This window comes from Pleuronectes platessa, chromosome 7 (genome assembly GCF_947347685.1).
Source record: "Pleuronectes platessa chromosome 7, fPlePla1.1, whole genome shotgun sequence".
Classification (NCBI taxonomy): Eukaryota; Metazoa; Chordata; class Actinopteri; order Pleuronectiformes; family Pleuronectidae; genus Pleuronectes; species Pleuronectes platessa.
Window position 1 is genome coordinate 5,487,791 of NC_070632.1, and position 27,893 is coordinate 5,515,683.

Sequence of the window (27,893 nt, forward strand, 5' to 3'; positions counted from 1 at the left end):
CAGGCGATTACCAGGAAGCACGGAAGCAGGCGAAGGAGAGCAGACAAACAAACCCCCGACAAAATCAACATTTGCTGTGGGAGAGAACAAACAGACACAGTGATCAGCCGGGGCCACATGTTCACGAGGATTTAATGTCAAACATTATTTTCTTATTAAGCTCAATTAGGGTGGAAATGAATGTTAATGAGATGGAAAATGGAGAGGAAGGGAAGGTGGGTGGGTGGGTGGGGGGGGGTGCAGTGCTTAATGCTGCGGTTATGACAAGCACGGGGTCGGGTCGAGAGTGACGGGGAAGCGCTCTAATTGGCTTAGAACAGAGGGAAGGGTAGAATGTGAAGTGATAAATAACAGCCTTGTTTACACAGGTACAGAGATGACCCTCAGTAATGCAGGTCACTCCGGCAATAAGGCCTGCGTGCGTGCTCGACTCCGAGAGGCTGAAATTTGAGAAACGCTGCAGTGGACGTTCACAAAAAAATCACTTCTAGATTTGCCGTCTTAAACTGATCAACCCTGACCTGCCGTCTTTGATGCTGTGACTTCATATGCATGAGAAGGACTGTTAAAGTTTCTTTTGAAAGAGTGGAAATGAAAGGCGTTTTCAATATTTATATAGGTTTCTCTTTATCCCGTGTGCCTCAGCCGGGGCTTTGCAGTAGAAAGCCGAGTCCTGCCTTGTGATGTCCTTTGACAGCCGATCTGAAAGGGACCATACTCTGTCCCCCTATATTCTGTCTGTCAAGCCGGCGATGCCTAGCCTGGACCTATCTCGACTCTATGAAGGCCAGGCCGGGAACTGACAGCTGTTTTAAAATTTAGATTTCTCTAAATATCTGGGCTTTCAGAAAGTTTTGCCCGAGCCGCCTCCTTCAAAACAGTTTTGTTCTCTTGTCAAACTGTATAAATAAAACCGGAACATTTTCACCAACGTTTACCTTTTTCTTGACAGAGCAGACATCAGACATCTGTGGCATTCGCTGACTTATCTCTGCTATGGAAATTACTCCGACTGTGGCTTTTCGGACATTTTTTTACGTTTTTTTTCCTTCTATTTTGTAGTCAGCAAATCAAGGCCACGAGGAATATACTAATACCGAGGGGCAGAAGTCACTGTATGAGAGCTTGGGAAATAAATGGCACTGACGTCTGCCTCATAATTCTGCCTCATAATTCTGCAAGGAAATGGTGTAAACAGATAATAGATGACAATACAAAAGATACAATACAGGCTCATATAGCTCATGGATTCTATTTAAATGTACATGAATGATATTTGCATGTGTAATATTTGACAAGCGAGGCTGCATCCCGGGACGTGACCTCTGCACAACAAGTAAACTGTCAGTCACCTGTTTGCATTGTGAAGCTGTTTCTCCACTAATAAGCTGCTGCTGGGTTAATGGTGTGAAGGGGGAAACTGGATTTTTTCACCTCAGCCCCAAAAATCGGATGAAATGTCGATTTACATCCTGTGGGATACTAAATATACTACAGCACACACACACACAGTACAAATATGCTAGTTTAAGCATTTCAAGGCAGGTTGTTCCCGATACTGTGTTCAAATTCCGTGCAGCAAAAAGAGAGAGAGGGGATTCCTGATTGATCTGTCATGTGACTGAAGCTGGACGCCCCAGACGTTTGACCCTTCTGGTCACAGACTGTGCCGGGTATCTGTCCGGCTGTGTCTTTGTGTTTGCTCCAGTGATTGAGTGAATACCTCTATCGAGATGCCTCTATTAATATGACCCGGGATGCTCTGGCTCGTCTTCGTGGATACTCTCCTCCTCGTGTATGATAATTCAGAATCAAGCCAAGTGACATTTCACACTTCAGACATTTAAAAATTGAGAAAGAAAATACTGAAATGTGTTTGAAGAAACATCTTTGCTGCTCCTATAGAAAACCAGAAACCTACATTGACCAATTGGAAGCAGCACCTCCGTTTATTGTTGATTGGTGCTTTTATATCATTTATATCATAAACTATCTGACTGTCAGGTGACTGTTAGTTTGTGGGTTAGTTTATTAACGTGGGCCAAGAAAGACCCATCTCAGTTTTTGGGGCTGATCCGAACCAACATGAAGATTCAGAATTTCTTTCTCCACTTTCTTTAACATTGATAGATTGTGACATTTCCACCAATTTCCCAGGGAATAATCCATATTCTCAATGGGGAAGAAACAAATCGGGCTGATTTCTTGGTGGAGACCTGGTGGAGGTGTGTGGTTTTTAGACGTCATTCTCACCAGTGACTCCGTCTCTTCCTAATGTGTTTACTTTTGAACCTCCTCCGGGATAATGTAATAGCGACCCATTTAAAGCCATCACCCACATTACAGTTTGATGTCGCCATCTCGGTGGATGACTCTGGGGCCGTTGCAGCTTCCAGTCCCTGCAGTGGAAAGTACAGCTGCCAGGGTACAAAGGCAGAGTGCATTAGGGGATGTGCCATGAGCCCCAGCAGGCGGCCGACAGGCTGAATTAGCAGCGGTAACGCCTGAGGCTGAGCAACAGGGCCCTCACTGTTTAATCAGGTTATCTGGGAGCCGGGGCACAGCAGTGTGTCTGCAGGGGTTTAAGGCGGCTTCTGGAAGGACGGCAGGATAGTGACACAACCCTCGGAGTGGAATGATCCTGACCTGGAGGGAGGATTTAAAACAGGAGGAATGTTTAAAACTTTTAGGAAAATCTCTCTTTGAACTGCACTCGGAGGAAAGAGATTCAAAGAAAGTTTCTTCGACAGTGGTTTCATTTTGAAGTTTGCTTACGACTGAGGATCTGTTTTGACTGAAAGAATAAATAAAGACGAAAGTATCGGTGAGAGAAGCCATGAGACAAATGCAAAGAGGAGAGACTGTGTTCTGTGTGTGGCTAAGGAGACAATTATGCATGAGAAATAACAAATTATAGCCCACAGGCATTATCAGCGGGGGAGCAGTGGTGCGTGACCCCGTGGCATTAAAGGACTGTGGTTATATTTCTTAAAGGTAACTGCTATTATGGGGGCAAGAGGATATTTTTCTGCTCAGGTAGTAGATGGTGGTGGTGGTGTTGACGTTGTAAGTATGTGTGTGTGTGTATCTGTGAGTGTGTGTCCTTTATCTCTTGCCCACATACAGCGACTAAGTGCACATCAGGCCTGTTTTCCTGTGTGCAGGGCAGCGTGTCCTGCTCTCCAGAACCCAGGAAATTACAGAGCAGCCAAGCAGAAAACAGGAGAGGGATTTGGACAACGGGCCTCACCTGTCTCAGGTCTCAGGCTTATGAAGCTACAGCTACTGTAAACGATGGGAGCATTGGTTATCTGAAACAATGGCACGTCTGTGTGACAGTGTGGGCATGCCGCTGATCATGTTACAATGCGGAACATACAAATAAGTAGTGTTTAATTTATTATTTCCTATTTTATTGCTTTTATTTGTTTATTCCTACTAAACTTCATTATACTGCCTCATCTGCCTCACTCTCTATTGGTCCTCTCAGTCTTTTCATTTCCTCTGTGACACTGCTCTAAATTATTTTGTGTATTTGGCACTTTGATTAGCAAATAGGAAAAAAATTGTTAATATACTTTCCATTCATTAAAACTGAAACATCCAAACTACAGTAGTGTACGTGGCTCATTCAGCTACACTGTACAACTTCACTTTCCAGACTACACACACACACACACACACACACACACAGGCTGTTGGGCATCTACAAAATGATGTTTTCACCACAATGGCACTGATTGTAGGGAAAATATTATTTTAGATGCAAACTGACCACAGTGCAACTGGTGGTGCAGTTTGTTGCACAATTACCATCCTGTGTGTGGTTTACAGGCTCCTCCCCTTCCTGCGTCGCTTTTCACCAGCATCTTCCCAGTGTCCAGGACTGGGAGGCATGTTGGGTGACTGGCGACTTCCTGAGTAAAAATTGCCCGTAGTTGGAAACAGTTGCTGGTTGTTTGTCTCTCACCCCCCCCTGTCGCTCGCCCAGACTCAGCGGGAGTTTGCTCCAGCCCTCCTGCAAACCCCTCAAAAGATAAACACTGCAGCTAATGGATGGTTGGATGGATGGAAGCACAGCACTGCACAAAAGATGTGACATTTATTTTTTGTTCCAAGGGGGAATCACCCTCCCACAGAATCTCAAAAGATACCGGTCATCTTTTGGTTTAGAGATAAAAATGAAATACTTCCACAGTAATCGCACACAGCCGGCCGGCCCGAGGCACCGCTCAGTCCTGAGTGCTCCGTCTTCAAGCCGCCTGTTAGGACAAATATGAAACATTATCAAAGATGTGGTCCAGACAGCTGCAGACGGACGTGCTTAGTTTTCCAGCAGCCCTCCAAGCAGATGGGGCCTTCGCTGCCCGGACAAAAGGAAATTGAATTATACCTTTTTCGAGAGGAGGGGTATTTTGTACCCTGATACACGAGGGAGGGCCTTTGTGACTCTTTCAACACTCCTCAGAAGCAGGATTATGTTTTATCTTGCCAGACGGCCGGCTCAATGAAAGAACCCTTTTCTATCATTTTCCATCTTCTCCCCCAACTCTCTTCTTCACCTTCCATCTTTCATTCAATCTCTCTCCCTCCGAGGACCGTCTCTTTATATCGTCCTCGGCATTCCGAGGGCTTCTTTTCTGTCGATGTAACGAGGAACCAGATCACCGGCTCAGGGATAAGAGGCAGATAAAAGAAAACCGCACAAGACACAACCCAATATTCAGAGAGAAGATGTTTCCTGAAGAGCTCTCTAATTTGTTTTTAATAATTTACCATTTCTGGGATGTTCATGCTGCTAATGACTAATAATATGGGTTTTAATATTCACTCTCACTGGCTTTATAACTACAAATTAGACCAAACACACACACACACACACACATTTCCATTTACTGATTTATGGCTGGTTGCTCAAAGAGCTGCACTGAGAGTTAATTATCGGTTACTCTCAGTTAATGTAAAGTTTTGAGTGTATGATCTGTTATTTCAGTCTGTGGAGTGTGTGAGATCTTGTTGGGATCATATATTAGATAAATGAGACAATTATCGGAGGCATGAGTTGCACCACAAAGCTAATTGCTTATTGAGCTCAACATCCAAACTTCTGTTTGTAGGACAACTGCAGTGGCTGGAAAATATGTGGAACAAGCAGTTTCTAATATTTTTTTTGTAGAATTTGATCTGATCTTCATCTAAGACACAACTGGAGACAAACAAAATGCTTTTTAGCCCAAACCACACCAAGAATCATGTTCTTTTATGGTTTCATCTGACACACTCATGCTTTTTTGGTCAAATCTCCCAACAGAGCTCCTTCAACTCTAACACATTCTTAGGTGAGGAGGTGTGAGCAGCTCATTCCACTGCTTCCCTATGGAGTCAGGCTCTGCACTCTGATTGGATAATTGGATCATTCCAATAGATGGATTTACTTGCTTGGGGTCATTGTTCGGCTCCATCACTGAACATCTACTGAGCTCCAGGTGGTGGGCAACCAGACCCTGACATTGACCTGTGAGAAACCCTGTTAAACCTGGGACCAGTGGCCTCCTCTGTGGTCTCCATGATCTGCATATGGTCCACTCCTGATCGGAGACTTTAATCAGCTTTAGTAAATCCCCCTTCAGCCCTTAGCTGTTCATCTGTGGTTCATGTCTGTCTCACTGAGTCATTCTAACTGGTTATCAGCTCCATTCAACCTGCGTGATGTAAGGGACACCTGCAAAGTGTGATAACTTTAGTTCCGTATTGTGTTACCATGTGATTAATAAGCAAATATTGAATTGTCCTCACCTCTTGGGCAATCTCACAGTCATGACCATATGACCATGCATCCAGGGCTGAGAACCGAACAGTCAAACATCTGCATGAAGAGCATCTGGATGCAGAGTTCTCCCCTGGTTCCTGAAGGGCTCATGTTCAGGTTGCAGCAGTGAGGCAGTGGGGGGGGGTTCTCATCAGTGGGATTTCTTTTTCTAAATTAATGCAGTGCACATTATTTGGTTGTTAATTGATACTGGTTCTTTCTTTTGAGGTAAGAACCATACATTAAAAAGAACGATTCCTTCTCTCGTGCCTTGATGATGAACTCATGACTCAGTGTGATGTTATAATTTAGTCGTATTTCCTCAGTTTCCTCTTTGTTCTGCCTTTTCTCTGTTATTTCAGACACTAATTCTAAACTCCTGCCTCGTCTAATAGGGACGGATTTATCCTTTTGACTTTGATGTAACGTCTTAAGCTGAGGTTTATTTAATATAGTCTATTTAAATAATGGCCTTTTTCTCTACTCGTATACGATCAAATGATTTTCTAAGTAATTGATAGTCCTTCCTAGATGGATGTTCTGGTTTAAATAGTAATTTATTCAGTAAAGTCGATCGCATTTACAATGTTTTCTGACTATTACACTCTATTTAGACTCTGGAGTTAATAAATGTGATTTCATTATGTTTTATATGATTTATATCCTGTGGGTCCTTTGACTTTGAACCACAAGTTGTAGTCTTTTTGCCTCTAATGAAAAGTTTTTGATACAGAAATCGTTCCTTTTAGCTTGTAACAATATAACAAGACTGCAGCCCGACCATAAGGACTTCAAAATGAGAACACTCAGCAGTTTTCTTTCCTTTTTTATTCGGCTCAGGAGCTGTGTCTTAGTCGTCCTGTGTAATAGCATTTTAAACCCCTTGTGAATGCATGGTACTTAAATAAAATGAGTTTTTAGATGTGAACTATCGTCGGTCTATGTATTTCAATCGATTGGGGAATGACAGAGGCTTCAAGGTCTTGGTTTTTTGATGGTGGAGATGCAATTTTGTTTTAATTTGAATGACTGTGTCATGACCATGGTTTATTTTAGACTAAAATCAGTGTTATATATGGATTTTCTTGTGTTTATTGTTTCTTCATTGCTTTTATCGTATGGGTAACGAAAACAGAAGAAAAGTACATTCTTGTTTTGCTTGTTTATTATAGATTCAGTACTCGGGTCAAGTTATGTAGTTTTAGTTGTTTAGTCACCAAAGTTTTGGTCAATTTGAAATGTTAATAAGATGACGTCAACAGTTTTTAATTCTAATTCATCCTCTTAAGCAACATTGATGTAAACATTTTGATAGAATTTCACATTGCAGTTGTTGAGGTATTCCAGTATTAAAATGGTGAAACATCACCGTCATCCCAGGAGAGATGCCGCTAGCGTGGCTAGAAATGTCTCAGGAAAACCTCAATCTCATAGTTCAAGTGTTCAGGGAGCTTTTGGTTCAACATTTCTGGCTTTGATGGCATAAAGTTGTGGTTCCACTTTGCAGAAAAATACCTTTTCAGCAGAAAACTCTTTCCCGTTTCCCAGTTGGTTTTCTCGGGGTCTCCGCGGCGAGAGCATGAAACGCACCTGGCAGCTGGGCCTCCTTTCTGACAGCCTGCTCCCATGGCAGGATTTCATTGGTATAGAAGGATTCTAGCTTTTGAAGGTAGATGCAGCACATTGTAATGGACCGGTGGATTAACAATCCTCTTCTCCCAGTAGGAGTGAAGCTGAAGCCTCAAGGTCTGAGCTTTTGAGAGGAGTCGAGGAAAATGTGAAAAAATTATATTTGGAAAATGAGGGAGAGAACCCCCCCCCCCCCCCCCCCCCCCTCTGTTGTTATCAACAGAGGGGTGGAAGAAGGGGTTTGTAAATTGAACAGAGGACTAAAAGGCTTTTGTTCACGAATACACAACCTGTCGGTGTAACATAGTCAAATGAAATTGTTTTTTACTTAAACACAATGAAAGGATTCTGTGTTAATAGACTCTGTTGGATGCTGGATTTCATGATTCTTGTTAAAGGTCTAAGTGCAGTGTTAGCTCCCCCCCCCCCCCCCCCCCCCCCCCCCCCCCCCCCATCATTATGCTATTCACTCTTCAAATAGACGTCTTTGACAGATCTGCCCCCACGTCCCGCTCCCTCTGTGTTCCAGGCTGATCTGACCAATCAAATTCACTTTGCCAGTGAAGCGGATCAGAGAGGGAGAGAAGGCTCTGCCCCCTGGGGGACAGTCTAAACAGTGTCAGAGCAGGACTGGGGTTCTGCTGGGGCGGAGCACAGCCTGCTGATAAAGGCTGAGCCACGGGAGTGTTCGGAGGTGCTGGGCACTGTTCACCTTGGAGCTGCCACAGAGCAGCTTCACCGGGATCTTAAGAAAACGGCAGGCAGGCAGAGCCCCTTTGAATTCACCTCCTCGGCGCAGGGAGGACTACTTGAATGGCTCAGGAGGAGATGAATGCAGGGTGAATGTGAAATGAGCGGATGGCATGTGGAAGGCAATGGAGACGCTTCCATATGCATGACTCTGCCCCCTTCTCACCACTTCCCTTTTTTACTCGTCCTATTCTCGTCTGATTTTAAAGACGGGATAAAGCCTCCCCGGCTCAGCTTCTCCACTTCTGCCACAATAAGCCAAGCGCTCAGTTGACTGGGCCTTCAGCTTCCACCTCTGCTCATATCAAACCCTGTAATAAACCTAGCTTCTCATCTGGGCACAGATACCTCTCAAAACTCTGAGACAGAGGAGAGGTTAGGGCAGGACAGGGGAATGGTGTCACATCATTTTTATTATTGAAAAAAGTATTTACTCTTATTCACTTCAGAGTAGTTCAGCTACAGTTGCTCATATTTCTTTATTTGTTTGTCAGCGTGTCTGTGTTTCTTAGAGGAGCGTTATCCTGCATCACTGATTCTTTCCACTCTGTGTTGAATAATGAAATCTCTTAAACCTTTCCATGCCGAGGAGCATCGAGCCGCCGGCCTTTGACCCACACCAAGGCTGCATCAGTACTGACTGACTGTGAGGATTATATAAACAGTCAGAAGCCGTACATGGATATGGAATATAGTAAGCATCCATTCTGAATAGATTAACCATGTGCCTTGTGCATTCATGGTAAATACTCATATGATGTAGATCAAATAACGGCAGTCTCTATTTAGAAACAAGGTTCATCTCCAAACCCAGACCTCGGACCCACAGAGATGTTTCAATGTCTCTATGTGAGACCAACAATGAGTCTCGTGGTCACAGATGTACCTCAGCCAGGTCGTCCAATAAACACAGAGGTAGAAGTCACAGAGTTTATCTCCTCAGCTGCTACTGACGCCTCCTGATCTGGCACGAGTGAATCCTTCCTCTCCAGCTCTCTCTCCCCTGAACAAGTGATTACGCTCTTCACTATACACAAACTGTGGAAGCTAATATTCAACTTGAGATAACCTGTCGCTGTGGCAGAGACAAAGAGGCTTCCTGATTTCTCTAACAGGAAAGTGCTGACTCACGTGAGGACGGCAGAGCCTCGACTCGGACTCAAACTTCCACCGGCACCGTTTCTTACTCCTCTGGAAGTTAATGGCTGATTTTCTTTTCCTTTAATCGTATTGATGCAGAGAGTCAATAATGTAGATTTGATTAAAGCATCGTGGTGAACGAATGAGTAAGAAATATATGTTTAATAGATATATTTGTTTATCATATTCAAATGGGGCTTCTCCCTTATTTAGCTTTATGTTCTTGACAGCCCCCTGGAGGCAGGGATGACTGATGGTGGTGGTGTGTACTATAACATACTCAACGCCAGAGGCTGATTGGGTCTCAGAAGACTTTATTATTAATGATCTTACATACTCACAGGCATACGCTGTCTGTCACCCTCTTTATGTCGGCCACGCACAGACAAAATAAGAAGTCACAGCTTTTTATTATGCAAAGAGGACGTGCACAGTGTGCTTTTATACAGAGCAGAGACCAAGTACCTACAGAAGCAGTGGCAGGACAAGTGTGAGACAGAAGGTACGGCGCTTTTACAAAATTCAGTTTGATTGATATTCACATTTTTGCAAGAACAACCAGTTAAATCAGACTATTTCACATGAAGCCTGCAGGAAAAGATAAAATGTGAGATTGTGGTTATGAGACAAGAATTAAAAGAATCTGTGTTGGTCATTTTTCATCAGCTTCAAACAGCAAAGACACAGTATCCTGTTTGATATCTGTGGTTTATGAATCTATGAGTAGAGTCAGGATCCATTTTAAAATATATATAAACTGATAAAAAAGTAATACAGGAAGGAAGGAGGGTGGGAGAAAGCTATATACTTAAGGTGTCCTGATTTTGTACTTTAGCATTACCTCTGCCAAGGAGGTTATGTTTCCACCCCTGTTGGTTTGCTGGGTCTGTCTGTTAGTCAGCAGGATTACACAAAATCTGCAGCAAAGATTTCCACAAAACTTGGTGGAAGGTACATTGGCCAAGAAAGATTCCATTAAGTTTTGGCGCAGATCTGGAGAAAGAGGTGGATCCAGGACATTTTGCTATCACTTTATCTAACAATAAGAGATGCAGCTACTTCTTTTTTATTTTTCAGCCGCTGTCGAGTCACGAGTAGATCTACAAACCTGTGACTATCTCCAATGAATAGCAAAGAGAACTTGGATTCACTTGAGAATCCACACTTTATATGGTTTTTCAATATTTCCAGCTCAAACAGATTTGCTGCTGAATAGAAGGGGGACTGTCGAGCCGTGGTGGAGGTTTGTGCTCCACTGGGTGTCGTCGTTATTTATTATGTTGTTATAGCAGGAAGTAATTCAAGTTGTGTGTGGACAGACATCAGTCAAACTTTGGAAAGCGCTTCCAGCCGAGTTGAAAAGTGTGAGTTATTTCAGCCGACCCTGGTTCTGGAAAATATGAGGTCCATTGGTTTTTCTACTACAAAGATGTTGTGTGATTGACCGATGGAGGAGCTCCGAGGCTTGAAAGTCTCCTGATTGATTCATCAGGATGAAGTCCCACACGTCCATAGCATCGGCTTCTGGAGGTTGATGGTAGTGTAGAAGGCAGAGTCAGCATCTCCAAAAGATTTCATTGAATTTAGAGTAAGGCAAAATTATTCTGGAAACCAGTGCCTTTTCCAATTTAAAAAAAAAAATACCATAGTTAACAAAGCAATTTGTTTCTAGTGTGTTCTGAGATGAGTCTCAGCATCAGGTGTTAATGAGTTTCTCTTGGTGCATGTCGCTTTTTCTTTTTCCCTTCTGCATTACCCACGCACAATTTGTCTAATATCTTTATAATATCTCTCTTTACTAAGTACCCTGTTTGTACACATGCTATACATAATGAATGATGGGAGTGGAGCACAGCTGAGACATGTGCATGTTCCATACGTCCTCTGGGTGATGCTAATCAAAGCTGCTCATGACTGGATGTGAGAGACTTGCTGCTCTGAGATGATGTGCTGGAGCATTCCTGTGTCATCTGGGCGGGGGGGGGGGGGGGGTGATCCTCCATTCAAATGATCCGATGCTCGGCACTTCAAGGCTAATGTTCTCATTACAGCTCAGACATGCTGAGAAGAAAAGACTGTGTGCATGTGTTAAGATATATATATGTGGGTGTGAGTGGGTGAGACAAGTCTTGTGTTACTTGTTGGCATAGAAACATAATTCATATAGTTCCCATATAGGGCTGCTTTCAACGCTATAGTGTAAAAATGTATTTTCTTTCTTTCTATGGCTTTAACACTTTAACACCCAGCTTGTTCCGGCTCTTCTGACTTCTCAGTTTTAGTCCTCACCAGAGCTACAGGTGTGAAAGGTGTCTCACGTTGCTTCAATGGACCAAAATGAAGTCAAATTAAAAGATATGTTTGTGGTTTGATATCTTTTGTGGGTTTAATTTGGACTTTCAGACTAGTTTCAGGAAGTTGAAATAGAATTTAACAATATTTGAACAATAACGCTCATTCGGTGAATTTGAACTGTTTTCAAGTTTCTGATTCTGACGAAGGTGATGCTAGGTAATATTATAATGATATTACAGTGGCAATGAAATTAACAAAATAAACCAGATCATTAATTTTCTAAATTCAAACAGAAAGACTATATTTTTTAATGCGCTACATTCAAAAGAGTTGGCAAATAAAATTGACAAATCGTGATCTTGCTATTTAGGCAAAAGTCGCCGTTAACAAAAACTAACAGATCAAATGTAAGAGAGGTGAAAAAGACATCTTGAAAAGGCCCTCTGTGTATTTTGAGGGGACAGGATGAAGACACTGTCCCTCTTGAAAAGCCTCTAGTGCTTTATTCTCAAGGTAGAGAGACACAGAGAAGGAGGACGACATGATGCATGGAACCATTTTGTACCTAACACCTAAATACTCCTGGTGCATTATGTGCCATTACTGCCATTACACTATACGCCCCGGGCTCCTCGGTGATGGTGCGATAGGAAAGACAAAGGAAGAGGAAGACGGAGGGAGTGAGATAAAGGGAGAGCAGAGGGTTCACCCGTGTGATAGAGAGGTTACGTAATGTCGTGCATCACTAATAGGGAAGAGGAGAAGCTCACTCTCTCACTCTGATGAATCTCCACCGCCCTGCTCCGGCACTAATAAAGGAAGTGATGTGATGTCTTTACCCGCAGATTGAGATTGAAACAGAGGTAATGTCATTACACACTGTACGGTATCTTTATAGGATACAGATCACTGACCTCATGGGGCGGAGCCTCCTCGGCAGACAGGATCTGAGACTTTATCGAAAGGGATCATGTCTCTGTCTCTGCTAACCTGACAACTGAGCCCACGCAGTGATGGAGCTCATATCATTATACATTATATATTATACAGCTCATTGTGTTGCAGCTGGTCAGAGCCAGAGGATATAATAGACTGTATTTATTCCATATGTACTTCATCTACTTGCTTTTAAGAATTTATCTCCTCGCAAACAGGTAACATGGCGATAGACTAACGAGCTGTGTCCTAATTCAGAGGACGAAGAAGAACTGAAAGGATGGTAGCTTTGCATGTCATGCCCCCTTACCGCTGTCGGTTAGCACCAGTACAGCCTTTGGACTGGTTTTAATGACCCTTTCCTTGTGTTTTTTAATCATGTGAAGCTTTAACTGTCCATTCGAGCTGAAGACTGACACTTCAAAAGCATCAGACGTTTGGTTACTGCTGTGATCTCTTTGAAAAACGGAACCAAAGCCTGTGCATCCTGGGAGAGGTTTGCACGACAAGGAAAAACCAGTTCGATCCTTTGTCCCTTCGGGTGAAAGGACGTATTTGTCGGCCGCAATTCGAAGAAGCCTTCGTTTGCACAGCTTTGATGCAGTTGGTTTTCAAATTCAGCCTCTGAAGCTTCTGGAACAATCCTCAAACATTATGTGCAAAAGCATCGCATCAAAACAAAAATGACTGTGAGCTGAAAAAAAGCTTTCACTTGCTGAAAGAGGCTGAAAACAAGTTGTGCCTTAAAGATCCAGTCTGTAGGATTTAGATGAAAGGATCTATTGGCAAAGATTGAATGTGAAATAATCCTAGGGATGTTTTCACTAGTGTGTTCCGTCTAAATTATATGAATTGTTGTTTTCTTTACCCTAAAATGGGCCTTTATATAGAGATACTTTATATTTACATCTGGAGCGGGTTCTCTGGACGGAGGCCGCCATGTTTTTTTACAGTATCCCAGACTGGACAAACTAAACACCTTTGAGTTTTTATGACAAATGAAGTCTACCACCGGTTCTCTGTCATGTTTGGAAGAGGGGAGGGTGAGGTGAGGGGTTTATCAGCTGCAACATGACACGTCACCACTAGATGTCACTGAATTCTACACACTGAACCTTTAAGCCAAGTCACGATAAGGACATTTGTGGATGTAGCTTCAAGTTCATTCAAACTGCTGTCGAGATAAGATATTGAGTTTCTTATCAAGCTTAACTTTTTAACCGCCGTTTTCATAAATATTTATCAGCTTCGGTAACGTTAAATGTAGATGTGATAAAAAAAAAAGTACAGCAGAGCAAGAGGGGGGGGGGGGGCTGACTATACAGGTCAGGGCTGTCCCACTCTGAATAAATAGCTGCTTGTTTGCTGAGTGTATTTTGTGCATATCTAAGCTGGCATGGTCCCTCAGGTGAACTGCAGGGATGACAAGCAGGGAGAAGCAGAATGCATGAATATGTGAGGTGGGCCGATGGAGGGATCCCTCGGTAGAAGAGCAGATGAGGTGAAGGAGGTAGCGAGAAGGAGGAGGAGGAGGAGTGGATGAGTAATCTGAGCAGCCTCTATCTGGATCCAACTGTTAACGCCTTTTTAGATTAAAGGAATCTAAGAGAGATGCAGGAATGTGTTTTTAGCATTTAAGAAAATGTATTTTCTGACGTATAGATGTTTTTGGTTAAGTGATTGCATGATTGGCGTTAAAACTAGAAATGAAGCGAGTCCATCTGCATCTGTAGTTCATCACTATTCTCTTTTCAATAGGAGGCTTCATGTCTTTTCAGCAGGATGCACAACAGCCCAGAGTGTGATCCAACCACCTGGTGTCACGAAGGCACAGAGTTACTCCCCAGTTACACCATCAAAATAAACTCTCTGTCTCCTTTCATCCCCACAGCTGGATGTATCAACCACAGACTTCTCTGGAAACCTCGTGGATGGCCCCACCTCACTACTGATCACTGTCATCGACCAGAACGACAACCGGCCCATCTTCAAAGAGAGCCGGTACTCGGGAGAGGTGCTGGAGGGATCCCCCACAGGTTGGTGGCACTGTTATATTGAAGGGCTCCGGGGACAACTGGGGACTCTTATTGGATTTCGCGGGGGCAGCGATATCAAACACACCCTGATGTGAGGAAGAGATGTGTGTGATCTGAGGTGTGGTGGAGCAGCTTGCGATGATGAAATTCATATCTGTTTCCTGACGGTGTTTTTTTCTTTTCTGGTGATCTACACGAACGCAGATTGCTAACGGCACTTAGCTGAATAATTAAAGCACTTAAAGACCAGCATCTTTAATGGGATCACTGCGCCTTTACATACAGTTAATATCTTAAGTTGCAGAGACACTTTAAGCAGATATTGTGTTGTACATTACCCCTGTATGTACTTGAGATGCCATTTCATTAGCATTTAAGGGCACATTTCGGCTGGAAAGCACCTTACCCATCGAGGCTGTATCCAGTTTCATTCATATTTAAAGGGATCACTTAGAGTTTCAGGGGTAAACAGCATGCTTTCATTTCTTCAATAAACTTTCCCTTTAAGCGAATATCAATGCTTTATGTATAAATCATTGCGTTAAAATGTGAATGTGGTAAATCAACTACATAAAAGGAGCAGTAAAAAGCAAAAAACATTAATTGAATTGATACTTGATGTGACCAATATTTGAATTTAAACCCGGAGCAGTTCTCCTCGGTACACGTGCACATATTTTCTTTTAAAATTAAGTTTAATCATCTTTGAGAACTTACCGTGGGACTTCAGTTGTTTAAGGAGGTTTCAGTAACTCCTGTCTCTTCATGTGATCTCAGATGGACTCAATGGAGATCAGGGCTCAGTCTGAGGCCGGACTCCCTCTCTCCTCTGGTTGAACAAGTCTGGCTGTATGGTTGGAAAGCTGTCATCCAGACCTATAGGCATTTTGCATCACAGATACACATTTAATATCGGAGTGTGCTGCCAAAGAGAGAAGAGGAATTGAACGGTAGATAATCCAGAAACATTTAAAGAGGCTGTAGCAACACTGAATGCAATAGTGAGGATGACGGTGGCAGAGGAGGTGGAGTGGATCATCCAGTAAACAGCAGGGTGGGCTAATGGTCCTGTCCACTTGTCAGGCCAGCACCGTGCATTGTGGGATATGTTAGTACCCTATAGCTCATTGTTTGCTTAGATCAGGAATTATGGGAATTTGTTGTCGATACCTGAAGATGTTGCATCTCTCGTACTTCTCCAGTTGTGAATGAATGTCCTGTATCTCAGATGTTTCACCTCTGTGGGACCAGTATCGAGGCCATTGGCGTCTTTTTGGCTCATCATCGCTTGTGCAGAAAGGATTTAATGCAGGGATCTTGTATGAATTTTAGCTAAGTGTGCCAAGACAACCTGAGTGTCAGTTCTAAATCAGTGAGTTGTTGTTGACAGCTTCCAGCCTGTATCTGAAGCAGAGGGGTCGACTCTGCACGACCTCTGCCTGTCATTGAGAACGTCTCGTGGTCCAAAGGTTGAAAAGGAATCATTTCGAGGCGAGACTGGCAGAATCTTTGAGAAGAGTCTTCACCTCTGGATTCTGCTGTGCACCTCCCCCCTCCTTCACTTGCATGTGTCAGTTTGTCAGAGTTGCTTCTTCTGAGCCGTTGTCACCGCTATCACTGTGACTTCTGTGAAGCAGGAGACATCCGTGCCCTCGCTGAGACGGAATATAAATAAATGTACAGTATTTCTATTTCTAGAGGGTCTTTTATTAATCTTGTGCAGTCTTTTCACATTGAATGTGTGTTTGTGTGCGTATGTGTGTGTGTGTGTGTGTGCACTATTCAGTCTTTAAAGCCGGGGAAATTAGCTGTGCTGTGAACTATCATCCTCTACACAATGAAGAGAAGTGGCTTGATGCTTTTGTTGAGGCTGCCACATCCTGGACAAGCTGTCCTTTGCTTTTGGTTCCATTTGGCTTTTAACTGTTGAATGGTTTCCTATACAAGGCAGAGGGCTTGGATTTATATGTCCTCTCATGCAATACATAAAAAAATTGTTTCTTTTATGGTGGAGACTTTGTTGTAAACCTCTTGTTGACTGTTGTGCTTTTTTAGGTGAAAGGAGGATGTGATTGATTTGATTCGCTGTTGTTGTTTCCAGTTCTTGGTCGTCCAGTGTTTCCAGCTGCCGTTGTTAAGCCGCATGGTGCTGATGATGAAATTAGGAAAAAATCAGTTGCTTTACCCTCGTGTGCTCCTGCTGTTCACCTCGCGGGTCTCACCACTGATTCACAGAAATAAAATCCTGCCCCTTAGGTCCAACTGTCAAGTGTCTCCAGGGCAGATCACAGACGGTTGGCAGCAGGTCTGTTGTTGGATGTAGTTCACAGTCATGGATACAGACAGTAGACTGAAGAGCAGAAAAACTACAACTTGCAATGTCTCTCATTTTGTTTGTTTTCACATCAATAGCATAAAAAGTCAACAACCAAAAAACGTCACAGGCAGAGTTTCTCAAATTAGATGGATCAGTAAACACAGACACACACACACACACACACACACACACACACACACACACACACACACACACACACACACACACACACACACAGGTCAAGCTTCCCAAGGAGATATGCTAAGTGGTTGTCATCTTCATGTTTACGTTGTTTTGTGAATTGCTAACACAGACGTTGCCTTTTCAATGATATACATCAGGAATGCATCAGTCATTACCGCCCGTGGAGAATCAGATAATAGTCCCAACAAACGTGCACAGTCAAATCTTTTCAGAATTATTCAGTCAAACTAATTGTCAGGAACGTGCACAGTTATTTTGAGGGTCTGTCGCTGTAACAAGAACTACCTGAATGGTGTAATATATGTTTTTTATATTCATAAATCATAATATGTTTGTATTGTATAGTTTTTTTTACCACTTTCTAGTATAATGCTGCCTGAGTGTCCTTCTGTGAACAGTATAATTGTGCAGCTTCTCTCACACTCAACAACTGTGCTCACTAGTTTTCTCATCCACCTTTAACTCGCGCTGCAAAAGGTTTAAGCCAATCCTGCCTTCTTAATAATGATGTTTGTTTATCTCCTGAAGTCACGTTCAATCACGCATAAATTGCCGACTGCCATAAACAAACAACAGAAGAAGAATCCTGCGTGTTTCTGTGAATTTACTAGTTTCAGAAATCACCTCTGTGAAATCTTTTTTCTTAGCAAACGATAAATGAGAGATTCCACGTTTTGTTCTAAATCATGTAGAGTGTTCATTCTGACGATTATAAGATAAGAGAGTTTGACTGAATGATGGAATACATTTGTTTGTAAATCCCATTATGAAGCGGTGATGTCAAGAAAAATATGAAAGAGTTTTTTTTCCATCCATACAGTAGTGCTCGTGTGAGGAGCTTGTGTGAGCAGTTCCCACAGAACACACATGACTAATTCCCAGCAGGGAAATCTCCTCTGGGTTCTGATCCAGACAGATCCAGACCTCCCAGTTCACCTGAGTCATCACGCTGGAGTTTTTCTTTTTTTCTGCCCCCCCTCTGATTAGCTTGCAACTTGACTCCGGCTTCTGCAAACTCAGCACCAATGCATTTCTTTAAAAACTCATTTCACATTACTGGGTTAGCTCTGATTTCATCCATCAGAGAACTTCTTCTGACTGGGCCCTATAGAATTCAATTTGGTTTGAATGCAATTATCCTTTATTTTATTATATTTTTGAGGGAGAAGAGCTTTTTTTTTAAAGGAAGGTTTTTTATCCATGTAAAGTGCTTCTTTTTTTTTCCTGAGTGGATTATAGCCGACGTGGACTAAACAAAATTAACTCTAATCATATTTTACTTTCACCGTGTTGTGGTCTGACAGCTCCTCGGTGGTTTAGATGACGCGGATGCCGGATCCAATTGATCTGGGAGATAAGATGAAGGGTGCAGCTTTGGAGAGCGCGTTTTCTGCAAACTCTTATGTTCTAAATAGTCACTTAGCCGACACGTCAGTGCAGCCCCGGAGATCTGTCCGGTAAGAAATTAAATACTGAAATCATTTTCAATAACCTTGTCAGTTCCCCATAAGTTCCCTGGTCAGTTAGCAGACGTTTATTTTAGTGTGAGGAAGCCACAGACATCACAGACGGACAGACGCTGTGAAGCAGAGGAGGTGGGAGAAACAAATGAGAAAATACACCTCATAAAAAATATTAATATACGTGCAGATAAAAAGATTTCCTTGCAGCTAATATTGAAATTACTATCTCAACTGTCTGAGTGATTTTACCTCAACAACAATTTCATCTTTGAAGTTTGGAGTGAGAATTTAAATTTTGATGTTGAGTTTTACTTTGTCTCTACTGTTGTGTTGTCTCAAATTAGCTGAAAGGAAGTTGTGTGTGTGTGTGTGTGTGTGTGTATGTGTGTGTGTGAGTGTGTTCCTGTACTCTCATATGTGTGAGGACCATGTTAAGTATAGATCCCACAGAGTGAGGACATTTTTGGAAAGTGACCCGTCCTCTTTTTTTCAAAGGACTGGATGAGGGTAAAGACTTGGTTATAGGGTTAGAATTAGGTTTAGGTTAAGGGTTTCGATTAGGGCCTTAAGACTTGATGGTCAAGGTTAGGGTAAGGGGATGAAGGGAATGTGTTATGTCAATGATTGTCCTCACTAGTGTGTGTGTTGGTCCAGGTATTACAGATGTTGTTGGGGTCTAAATCTGTCTACACAGTCATATTATGGGGATTTATGGGAAATCATTAAATTTTAAGGTGAGGACAAGGTTAGGGTTAGGCTAGTGGGCAACTGTGGTTAAGTCTCCAGCAAGTCAATGTGATGTCTTCTGTAATCACGGAGATGTGTGTGTCTGTGTGTGTGTGTGTGTGTGTGTGTGTGTCTATGTGGGGGGGATCTGGTGTGGTTACACTGTAGTGTCTGGGCACCGGGGGAAGCTGTAGGGGAGAATGTCACTGTGCTGTGACATTTCTGTGCAAACTGATAACAAAAGGAAGCCAAAGCCCAAGTCTCTGAGCCCTCTCTGTCTCCTCTGTTTACTTCTCCTCTCGTCTTTCTCTCTTCTCTCTATTCCCTCTTTATCTCTTTCATTCTCTTTTGCCTCCACGCCTGCATTCCCTTGGGCTTCCAGCACACATCAGCCTCCTCCATTTTTTCCTTTCCCCCTCCAGCTCGGCCGTATTCGCTGTCTCTCTGTATTTTCCCCGTCTTCGCCCTGTCTGCCAACTTTTAAGAACCTCTGTTATTGTCTTACTTGCCTTTGCAGCACTTCACAGCTGTTTTTCTTTATTCTGTTTTGACGGGATCGTAACTTTTTTGAAGTCGGGGCTCGGGCACCGGTGACTCGCGATGATGTAAGTGTTTTGTTGACAGGTTTTTGTTTTACGCTCCCAGACAGCCACAAACAAGCCGGCGTCCCACCTGACATGGCTGAAGGATCCATTTTTTCATTCTCACTTTGTTTTTATTGAAAGATAAAGCGAGTGTTATTCTGTGTTTTTCATCCTGTCAACAAATTCCTCGAAAAAAAAAGACCAAAAGCCAAAGATGTGTTTAATTTTCAGGCTCAGCGATTTCCTAAAACAGCTCGGCACTGTTCCTGTTATCAAACCTATCAAACAGGGTAGAAGCTAATTAGTAAGGAATTGTTTTCAGTAGATCATAAATGCACATTTTGTGATGTAGAGACTATTTACACCAGTGGAACTGAACTGAGTCCTCAGCTGAATATAAGCGATAGTGATGTATGTTGATTTTAATAAAGAAACCGGTCAACCTCCTTGAGCAGGACATACTGGGGGATTCTTCACACCCGCACTATATCTGATGTTTCCCCAAATCAGAGCCATCTGCATATTAACTGTGTGTGTACTTGTTTACATATAGGATATTTATTTGAGATCATTTGGTGACTCTTTTAACCCAGTACACAAAAATAATATTAGAAACACATTTTTACCATTTTCTGTATTTTTTTATTGTAAAGAATTTCTGAGCAATATGGAGTTTTGGGGGCTGATATCGATAATGGGGAATAAATCAAATTCAGATACCAACATATTGGCAAATATATAAATGTCAACAAATGGTTTGGTATTTTTATGCCTAACTATAAACTTTATCACAAATATCTGTAAATAAAAATGAAAACACAAACACAACCAAATACATATAGAACTCAAAAGTAGATATATGTATAAATTAACATTGTTTATTCTTTAAAATAAACGTTTTTATATATATATATATATATATATATATATATATTGGCAAAGACAAACTGGTATCAATATTCAAAAGGCTCATATCGTCCCATTTTATTATCCAACTCATATTTTGGTCGAACTCTAGTCTGCAGTTTTTAAGTTCCACTTAAGAACAGTAATAAGAAATAAGAACAGTAAATATGGTAAAACATGCCAAATGGCTGCTTTTATCATATAAATATATATATCAGTATTTCCCTTCTTGGCAGTTGCTACAATCTGAACTAGAATCTAATTATACTTCTTCAAGAGAAAAAGTTCCTCCTCCCTGCATAGCATGAGGCGGTGTTCCATTTACCTGCTATATCCCCCATTTCAAGCCTCTTATTTGTTGATGCCATCGAGAACATCACTGGGAGTCATGCATACTGGCACCGGCTTCACAGAGGTAGAATTACTGGGACTGGATATTGGGGACAGGATGGTTTTGCTGCAGGAACATGACTGTGTAGGGAATGTCATGGTTTTCACAAATTTATATTTATCTTTTCCTCTGCCAACACCATGCAGGCGCATTAAATCCAGCATCTAGGTGATATATCTTGTGTAATTGGACATGATGTGGTGTAAATGACGATATTACTCATAGCCGGGTCTCTGTTTGTGCTCCAGACTAATTTGTGTTTATATCAGAAGTAATTAAGGCCTGAGCTCCTGCTGTGATGGGAGAGAAGGATGGATCTGCTCTGCTCTGCAGCCGGGGGGGTGGGCAGCGTGGATGAAAAAAAAACTTCAAATCTCATTTTAGTTGAGTACATGTTAAATCTAACACGTCTTATTCCATCTTCACTGTGACCCGCCATAGCATAAAAGGAGCGTGTGTGATTAGCAACACCCTGTTAAAGTGGTTTCTTTTCCATTTGCAGTCCCGTTGTTCGATTCCCTGGCATCGTGTGTCTGGCTCGGTGGAACAGCTCACTGATGTGTGAATGCAACTGAGCCGTCATTATTGTCACAGTGTTAATATGTAAAAATATCAGCTGTGAAAAAGGTCTTTGGCAAATCTAAATTAAATAATAACATCAATTAACTGTTGTTATTTTCCCTCGCAAATCTGTGAAATCACTTGTTGTTTTTTGGCCGAGTTAGACACACTTGTTTTCCACACCTTGTCGATAGAAGCTCTCCCAGTTTACCCAGTCAGTCCTTGTTTCTATAAACCCCTCGGTGCTGACATTAGACTGGTTTTCTCTCACGGCTGCAGCAGGTGCACGTCACCGTGGCAGGGCTGGGATCAGGGTCAGGAGAAGAACATTATCAGTGGGTGTTTGAAGAGTTGACATCGATCATGGGCGATAAAAAAGCTATTTCTGCGCGATCATAGTTCATAGGGTAAAAATAGAATTGCACCTAGATGTGCCCGAGAGATCAAATTGATATTCTACAATCTAACATGATAATCAGTCACTATCTGAGGAAAGGTATGAAGGTATAATATTCGCCATGTTCATCCTAGTTTTAACAAGTCTGCATGCTAATATTAATATTACTGCCATACAAGCCAGTAGCCAATCAGATTCACCTTTACCCTCAGGTTTGGTCTGTATCATTTATCTCGAGGCCAGTTTAGAACTGGTAGTTAAATGTATTGTTTTGGTTATAATTGAGAATAAATCCATGAAAATCACAACAATACCATTAAGGATTCATAAACCAATGGCTCAGTGTTTGAATCCCCAGCTCCTGTGAATTGGTGAATGTAGCTTGTTGTAAAAAAGGCTTTGAGTGGATGATAGAAAGTGCAATATGCAAATACAGTCTGATGTGCATGCAATAATAATGTGTAGAGGATGGAAGTGAGCCAGGTGAGACGAGGGTTTATAGCAGGTTATATTCTGGTCTGTGTGGGCGAGCTTGCACCAAGTAAAAAAAAACAGCCTGGTCTGAATAAAACTCAGTCATTCTCAGAAACAAAAAGTGAAGCAGACAGTAACACGGCCTCCAGTCGTCCTCCCACAGCAGCACAGCAACTTTCACCCAAACAACAACAACAACAACAACAACAAAAAAGGTGTAGGCAAGAAATCATGAGAATTGGGCCTGAGGAGCCCAGCGGCTGTATGATGAGCACTTGTCTGGGACCATGCGTCACTTGTCTTCAGCAGGGGCCAGCACACGGCTACAGAATCTTCTAAACTGCAGTCATTACGGTTTCTGCCCTGTCCCCCCCCCCCCCCCCGTCGTCCCCCCACCGTGCTGCTGTAGCTGGCCCCTCGGTCTCTGAGCATATGCCGGCTGCTGTGCTGCCGCATCATAACTGCCACATACATCGCAGGACAGGGCTCGCATCCTGCCGGCATGCAGGAAAGGGGGGGTCGGAGAAATAAAGAATTCAGCAGAATGAAAGGAGAAAACTAAATCAATAGTGAATTGCGGTTGTGTGTGTGTGTGAGCATCTCTGGTAACTTCGAGGGAGGCTAGCAGAAGGATTCGAGGTCGAGGCCGAGAGAAAGCAGGAGGGAGATTGATTCGGGGGAAAGAAGATAATGATCCGAATGAAAGATTACACCAGAAATGGCAGGTAGTTTGTGGGATGACGGTGCATTAAGGCCTCTAGCAACCCCCCCCACCCTCTCTCACTCTCTCTCCCTCTCACTCTCGTTCTCTTTGTGAGCTGGAGCACAGTCTGTCCAGAGCCCTACCAGGTGACCCGCTGTCCCACTATGCCTCATTATCAGCCTGTCAGACTGGAGAAAGCCTGGCAAATTAATGTCCAAGGTATCTACTGAGGGCTGCTGCCCAATTAACTCCCGGGCATTGTTGTGTTGGGATAAATGAGCCCCCCCCCCCCCCCCCCCCCCCTTGCACATGTGTAGGTACACAGTAATAAGCCCGCTCGGTCAACTTTCATTTTTTCCCTCTAATTACTCGGTGAACTCGTGTTTGGCTTCCCTGCGTGGAAACTGACTCTGAATCAGTTTCACGCCGCCGTCATTCTCACGTCAGAGAACGCACGGTGAATAACGAGCCAATGGAAAAGCATCTGCATTCCCACCACACCGCCTCACCTCCGTGTACGTCCTCACGGCCAGTTGATAGAAATGCTAAATCCAATCCGGCGAGAGACTCTTGGGCTATTCGCTCATTCATATGCATCTGTTCTCTTTTGCACAAGTAAGGCATCATTGATTTTCCTGAGCCCTCTTAACTGAGCTATCTTCTCTTGAATTACCATAGGGAGCGATGTGCATTACACCACTGAGGGCGAGAAAAATTGCATTCTAAATGGGCTTTATTTTCAATAGTGATTTGATCTGAATATACGTGAATGGGGTTTTATTTGGAGACGTTTCTGTGGTTTGCAGTGAATTATCTTCGCTCCCTTGTGGGTTTCATGTGGCTCCACGCGTCATTTTAAGGCTAAATAGCATCAACATCCATCTCCCTGCATCTCCACCTCTCTCTCTTCTCCTTTTCACCCTGGATTGTTATGTAGATGGAGATTTGTGCCTAATTTCAGAGAGAGAAGTAGATTTTTGTTTGGTGGAATATGACAGAGAATTGGAAAAATCAAGGTGAGAGACAATGGCTCAGCTCCAGAGCTCGAGTGCTGCTCCTCTGTCAAAGAGTTTTATTCTCCTTTGCCCCAAAGTCCCACCTCGAGCTCTGGGCTTGATCATCCGTCCCTCTCTCCGTCCTCCTACTCGCACCGTCTCTCAAAGTCCTCAGAGTCCAGCAGACAAACCAACCCCCCCCCCCCCCCCCCCCCCCCCCCACCGCCCATTTTTCTCCTCCTCCTCCTCCTCCTCCTACCAGCTGTTGCCCCTCATTGCACTCTAGGTTTCTCCAATTTAGATTATCTCCCCCTGTTGGTTTCACGAGACCGATCCCGGCCATCGCAGCTCGTCCCCATCGGAAAAAACCAGACCCACAAAAAGTCTGAGCAGAAAAATGGGACCAGAAGACAAAGGGAAGCAGCAGTAACACTTTAACAATGTGAAATCAAAGGATGAGCCTTTCACACGACAACACTCATACATCAACACACAGTTATTATATCCTCAGTGTGTTTATTCTGGTTGGTCTGTTGTCGTACCTCCGTGTACCACACTGACATTTATTATTGGACCGTTTGATATTACATTTTTTTTTAAGATATCATGCCAACATCACTTATCCCATCATGTACAGTGTGTGTATATGGTCGTTACAGCCTCATAGAGCTTCTTAACGAGGCTGTAGACTCCTGTCAGTTTATCTGTGTCAGTGTCTGTGTCAGTGACCCAGCACCACTGCCCTCGGATGGATCCAGATGTTTTGTTATCCGGACTTGAAGAGCAGAGTCGATCGATCAGCTGACATTTCTACTATAATTCAGTTCAACATAACTAGGTCCTTACTCGTATGGATTTTTTGGGGCCAATACCAATATTGGCCAATATATATATCGAAAGTAAATCTGTCCTTAGATGTCATTAAAAAACAAAGAAATGTAATTTAGTCTATATATTTAACAGTTTAATCTAGAACTTTATTATAGGAAAATAGAAATTTTACCAAATATATTGAGTTTGAATGAAGAAAAACATTTTATATGTAAAATTGTTCATTCCATACATCCTCATTTAGACTCTGCTGATATTCTAGGTGATTAAAAATAGCAAATATGGAAATATAAAATCCTCCCTCTTTGTTGTTACCACATTCAGTTTCTCCATTTGACTTCTGTCTCTCCTGTCTTTCTGTGTTTAGTTGATAATTACTGAAAAATAATTAAAGCTCCGTGTATTTATAGCTTGTTTACTCCAAGGACATCTCAAAGCAGGGGAAAGGAAACGGGGACTTAAAGTTGCTTCTTTTCACCGATTGTAGAAAAGTCAAAAGGATTCCAATTAAGCTCGTGATTAGCATCGGCCCCGGCTCACTGGAAATAGCCGGGAGCGATATTGTCCCGTTTTGATTCACCGGAGCTGGAAGATGACTCACAAACACTCCCACACCTCTCTCTACCTCTCTCTCTCTTTATCTTTCTTCTCAGCCGCGTGGCACTTCATTTCTTTCATTAAGACGCTGATCAGGCCGCAGCTTTCTGATGAGAGGATGATTGGAAGAGACAGTCTCCTCTATATAGACAGGCTGTCATTTTGGAAATTACTTCTGCGTGTTGGAGCGAAACCCTCGACTGTACACCGCTGCTCCCTCGCTCTCCTTCCCTTCTCTCGTCTCCTGCAACCGACCTGTCGTTTATTTATTTTTCTTCTTTCCAGATAACGGCAAGTTGTCCACCACCGGGTGTTGGTGCTGCAAGAAGCAACAGATAAGCCAAAGGGGCATACCCCCCCCCCCCCCTTTGATTGAGTATTGATCTGGGATTGTCAGACAAGCTCGGACGACAGAGTTCACACATGAGAACAAGACGCCGGCCCCACTGTGCATTTTTCCTGGTGTAATCAACCGGCTGGGCAAAGTGATGTTTCCATCAGCCCGGTGCATCACACCGCCCTGTCATCAGCGTGTATATATATATATAGTGAGCTGCGACCATGTGGTCACCGTGGATCACAGGCCGGGCGGTCGAGGGCGGTAATGGAAGTGTCAAATCCCTCGATATCACACCACACGCTGCACGTCAGCTTTAAGCAAAGGAATTTGTTCTTCATGACATTTCACCAGTGAGTAATGAAACCACGGGGGGGGGAATCAATAGGAGCGGGACAACGTGAAGTGTTTTTTGGCGAGCAGCTCACACGGCAGTGACTTCCTGTCCGGGATCCGCTCTGATCAGAGGTTTCAGTGGAGTGACGGGAAGATGGATTTGGGGGCGTGTTCCTTTTTTCCTCCTCCTCTTCATTTATTTTTATTTCCCCTCCTGACAGCTTGAAAAATGGTTTAGCGATGAAAATAAACATATAGCTCTTGATAAAAATAGAGCCGCTGTCAGAGTCATATTTCCCTGAAGCTTTAGAAAAATTGCCTTTTTTTTCTGCATTCATTCATCAACAAACGGTTACTGGTTTGTTTGGTCCCGGGAGGAAACACTGGTGCAGTAGTTATGTTCCAGACGCACAACAGAGAAGCGTCTAATTGCCTTCATGAATGCTTTTATGGTTTTGAGCACGAAGGGTAATTTTTTGGCGGCTTGAATCGATTCCTGAAAGTCTGAGCCAGTAATTGAAACAGCAAGTCCCCGGGACCCCGGCGTGTTTTATTAGTAATTATTGACAGATCAAAATCCTATATTTCCATTTTACAGGCTCGCTTCTTACGGTGGACGTTATGATAGGTATCATTTCATCTCATCGTGGAAACGTCAATCACGCCAAAGATGGGGATTAGAACAGAAATGGAGATTCTACGATTAGTGGGGCCATAAACAACTGTGGATTTAATATGATCTCATATACTTGTTTTTCATAAAGAGGCCGTGTCTTAGTGGGGAAATATAACATTTACATCTTCATATAAAAGTTGGTGTCTGTGTCGCAAACAAAGACAGAAAAAGTCTCTAGGCTCTAGTCATCAAATAATATGTCAAAGAATAATACTTTCATATGTTGAGAGGGTATTTTTACTTGTTTTTGACTGTTCCTGTGTTTTTTGTGCATTCCTCCTCGGCTGGTTGTTTAGTAATCTGTTTATTTTAACGTGCACAATATCTTATGAGGATCAGCAGCATCACGTATCTTTTCTCAAAGTTTATCTTTCCCTTAAAAGCTCAGGAACACTGTGCACCTCCTTCATCATCTTTAAATAATTCATACACAGTGGCAGATGCCCTGCGTCCTCTCCTCTTATTTTTTTTTTAATGTTTGCACAGGTTAGAGGTCCAGGGATAATAAATGGAGTCCAACGTGGCGTGAAGTCCTTCCAATTCATCAAATGCTGATATCGTAATTAAAAGAGAAAAGAACAAGAAACTTAATAACATAATGCGTTCATTAATTTCTCCATTTCAGGCCGATGTTGTTTAAGCGATTCTGACAAACAGACCGGCTCACTAACCCCCCCGACCTCTTTTGCCTTTTCTCCTCGTAAGCAGAGTGTAATTGTGTCCTCAAGGACGAGTGTCTCCTCGCTGAACTCGGCTTTGCGTCTCCTCTCAAGTCCTCGTGACAGAAACTGTACAGAGCA

At 42.8% G+C, this 27,893-nt stretch overlaps 1 protein-coding gene across 1 annotated transcript in view; it reads left to right on the forward strand.

Moving 5' to 3' along the window:
- Nucleotides 1-27,893, forward strand: part of cdh13 (cadherin 13, H-cadherin (heart)) — a 286,701-nt gene that overhangs the window by 145,305 nt on the left and 113,503 nt on the right. The window contains exon 7 of the mRNA XM_053427086.1: nucleotides 14,451-14,595. Coding sequence (XP_053283061.1) covers nucleotides 14,451-14,595 — 145 coding nt within the window. The remainder of the gene's footprint in view (nucleotides 1-14,450; nucleotides 14,596-27,893) is intronic.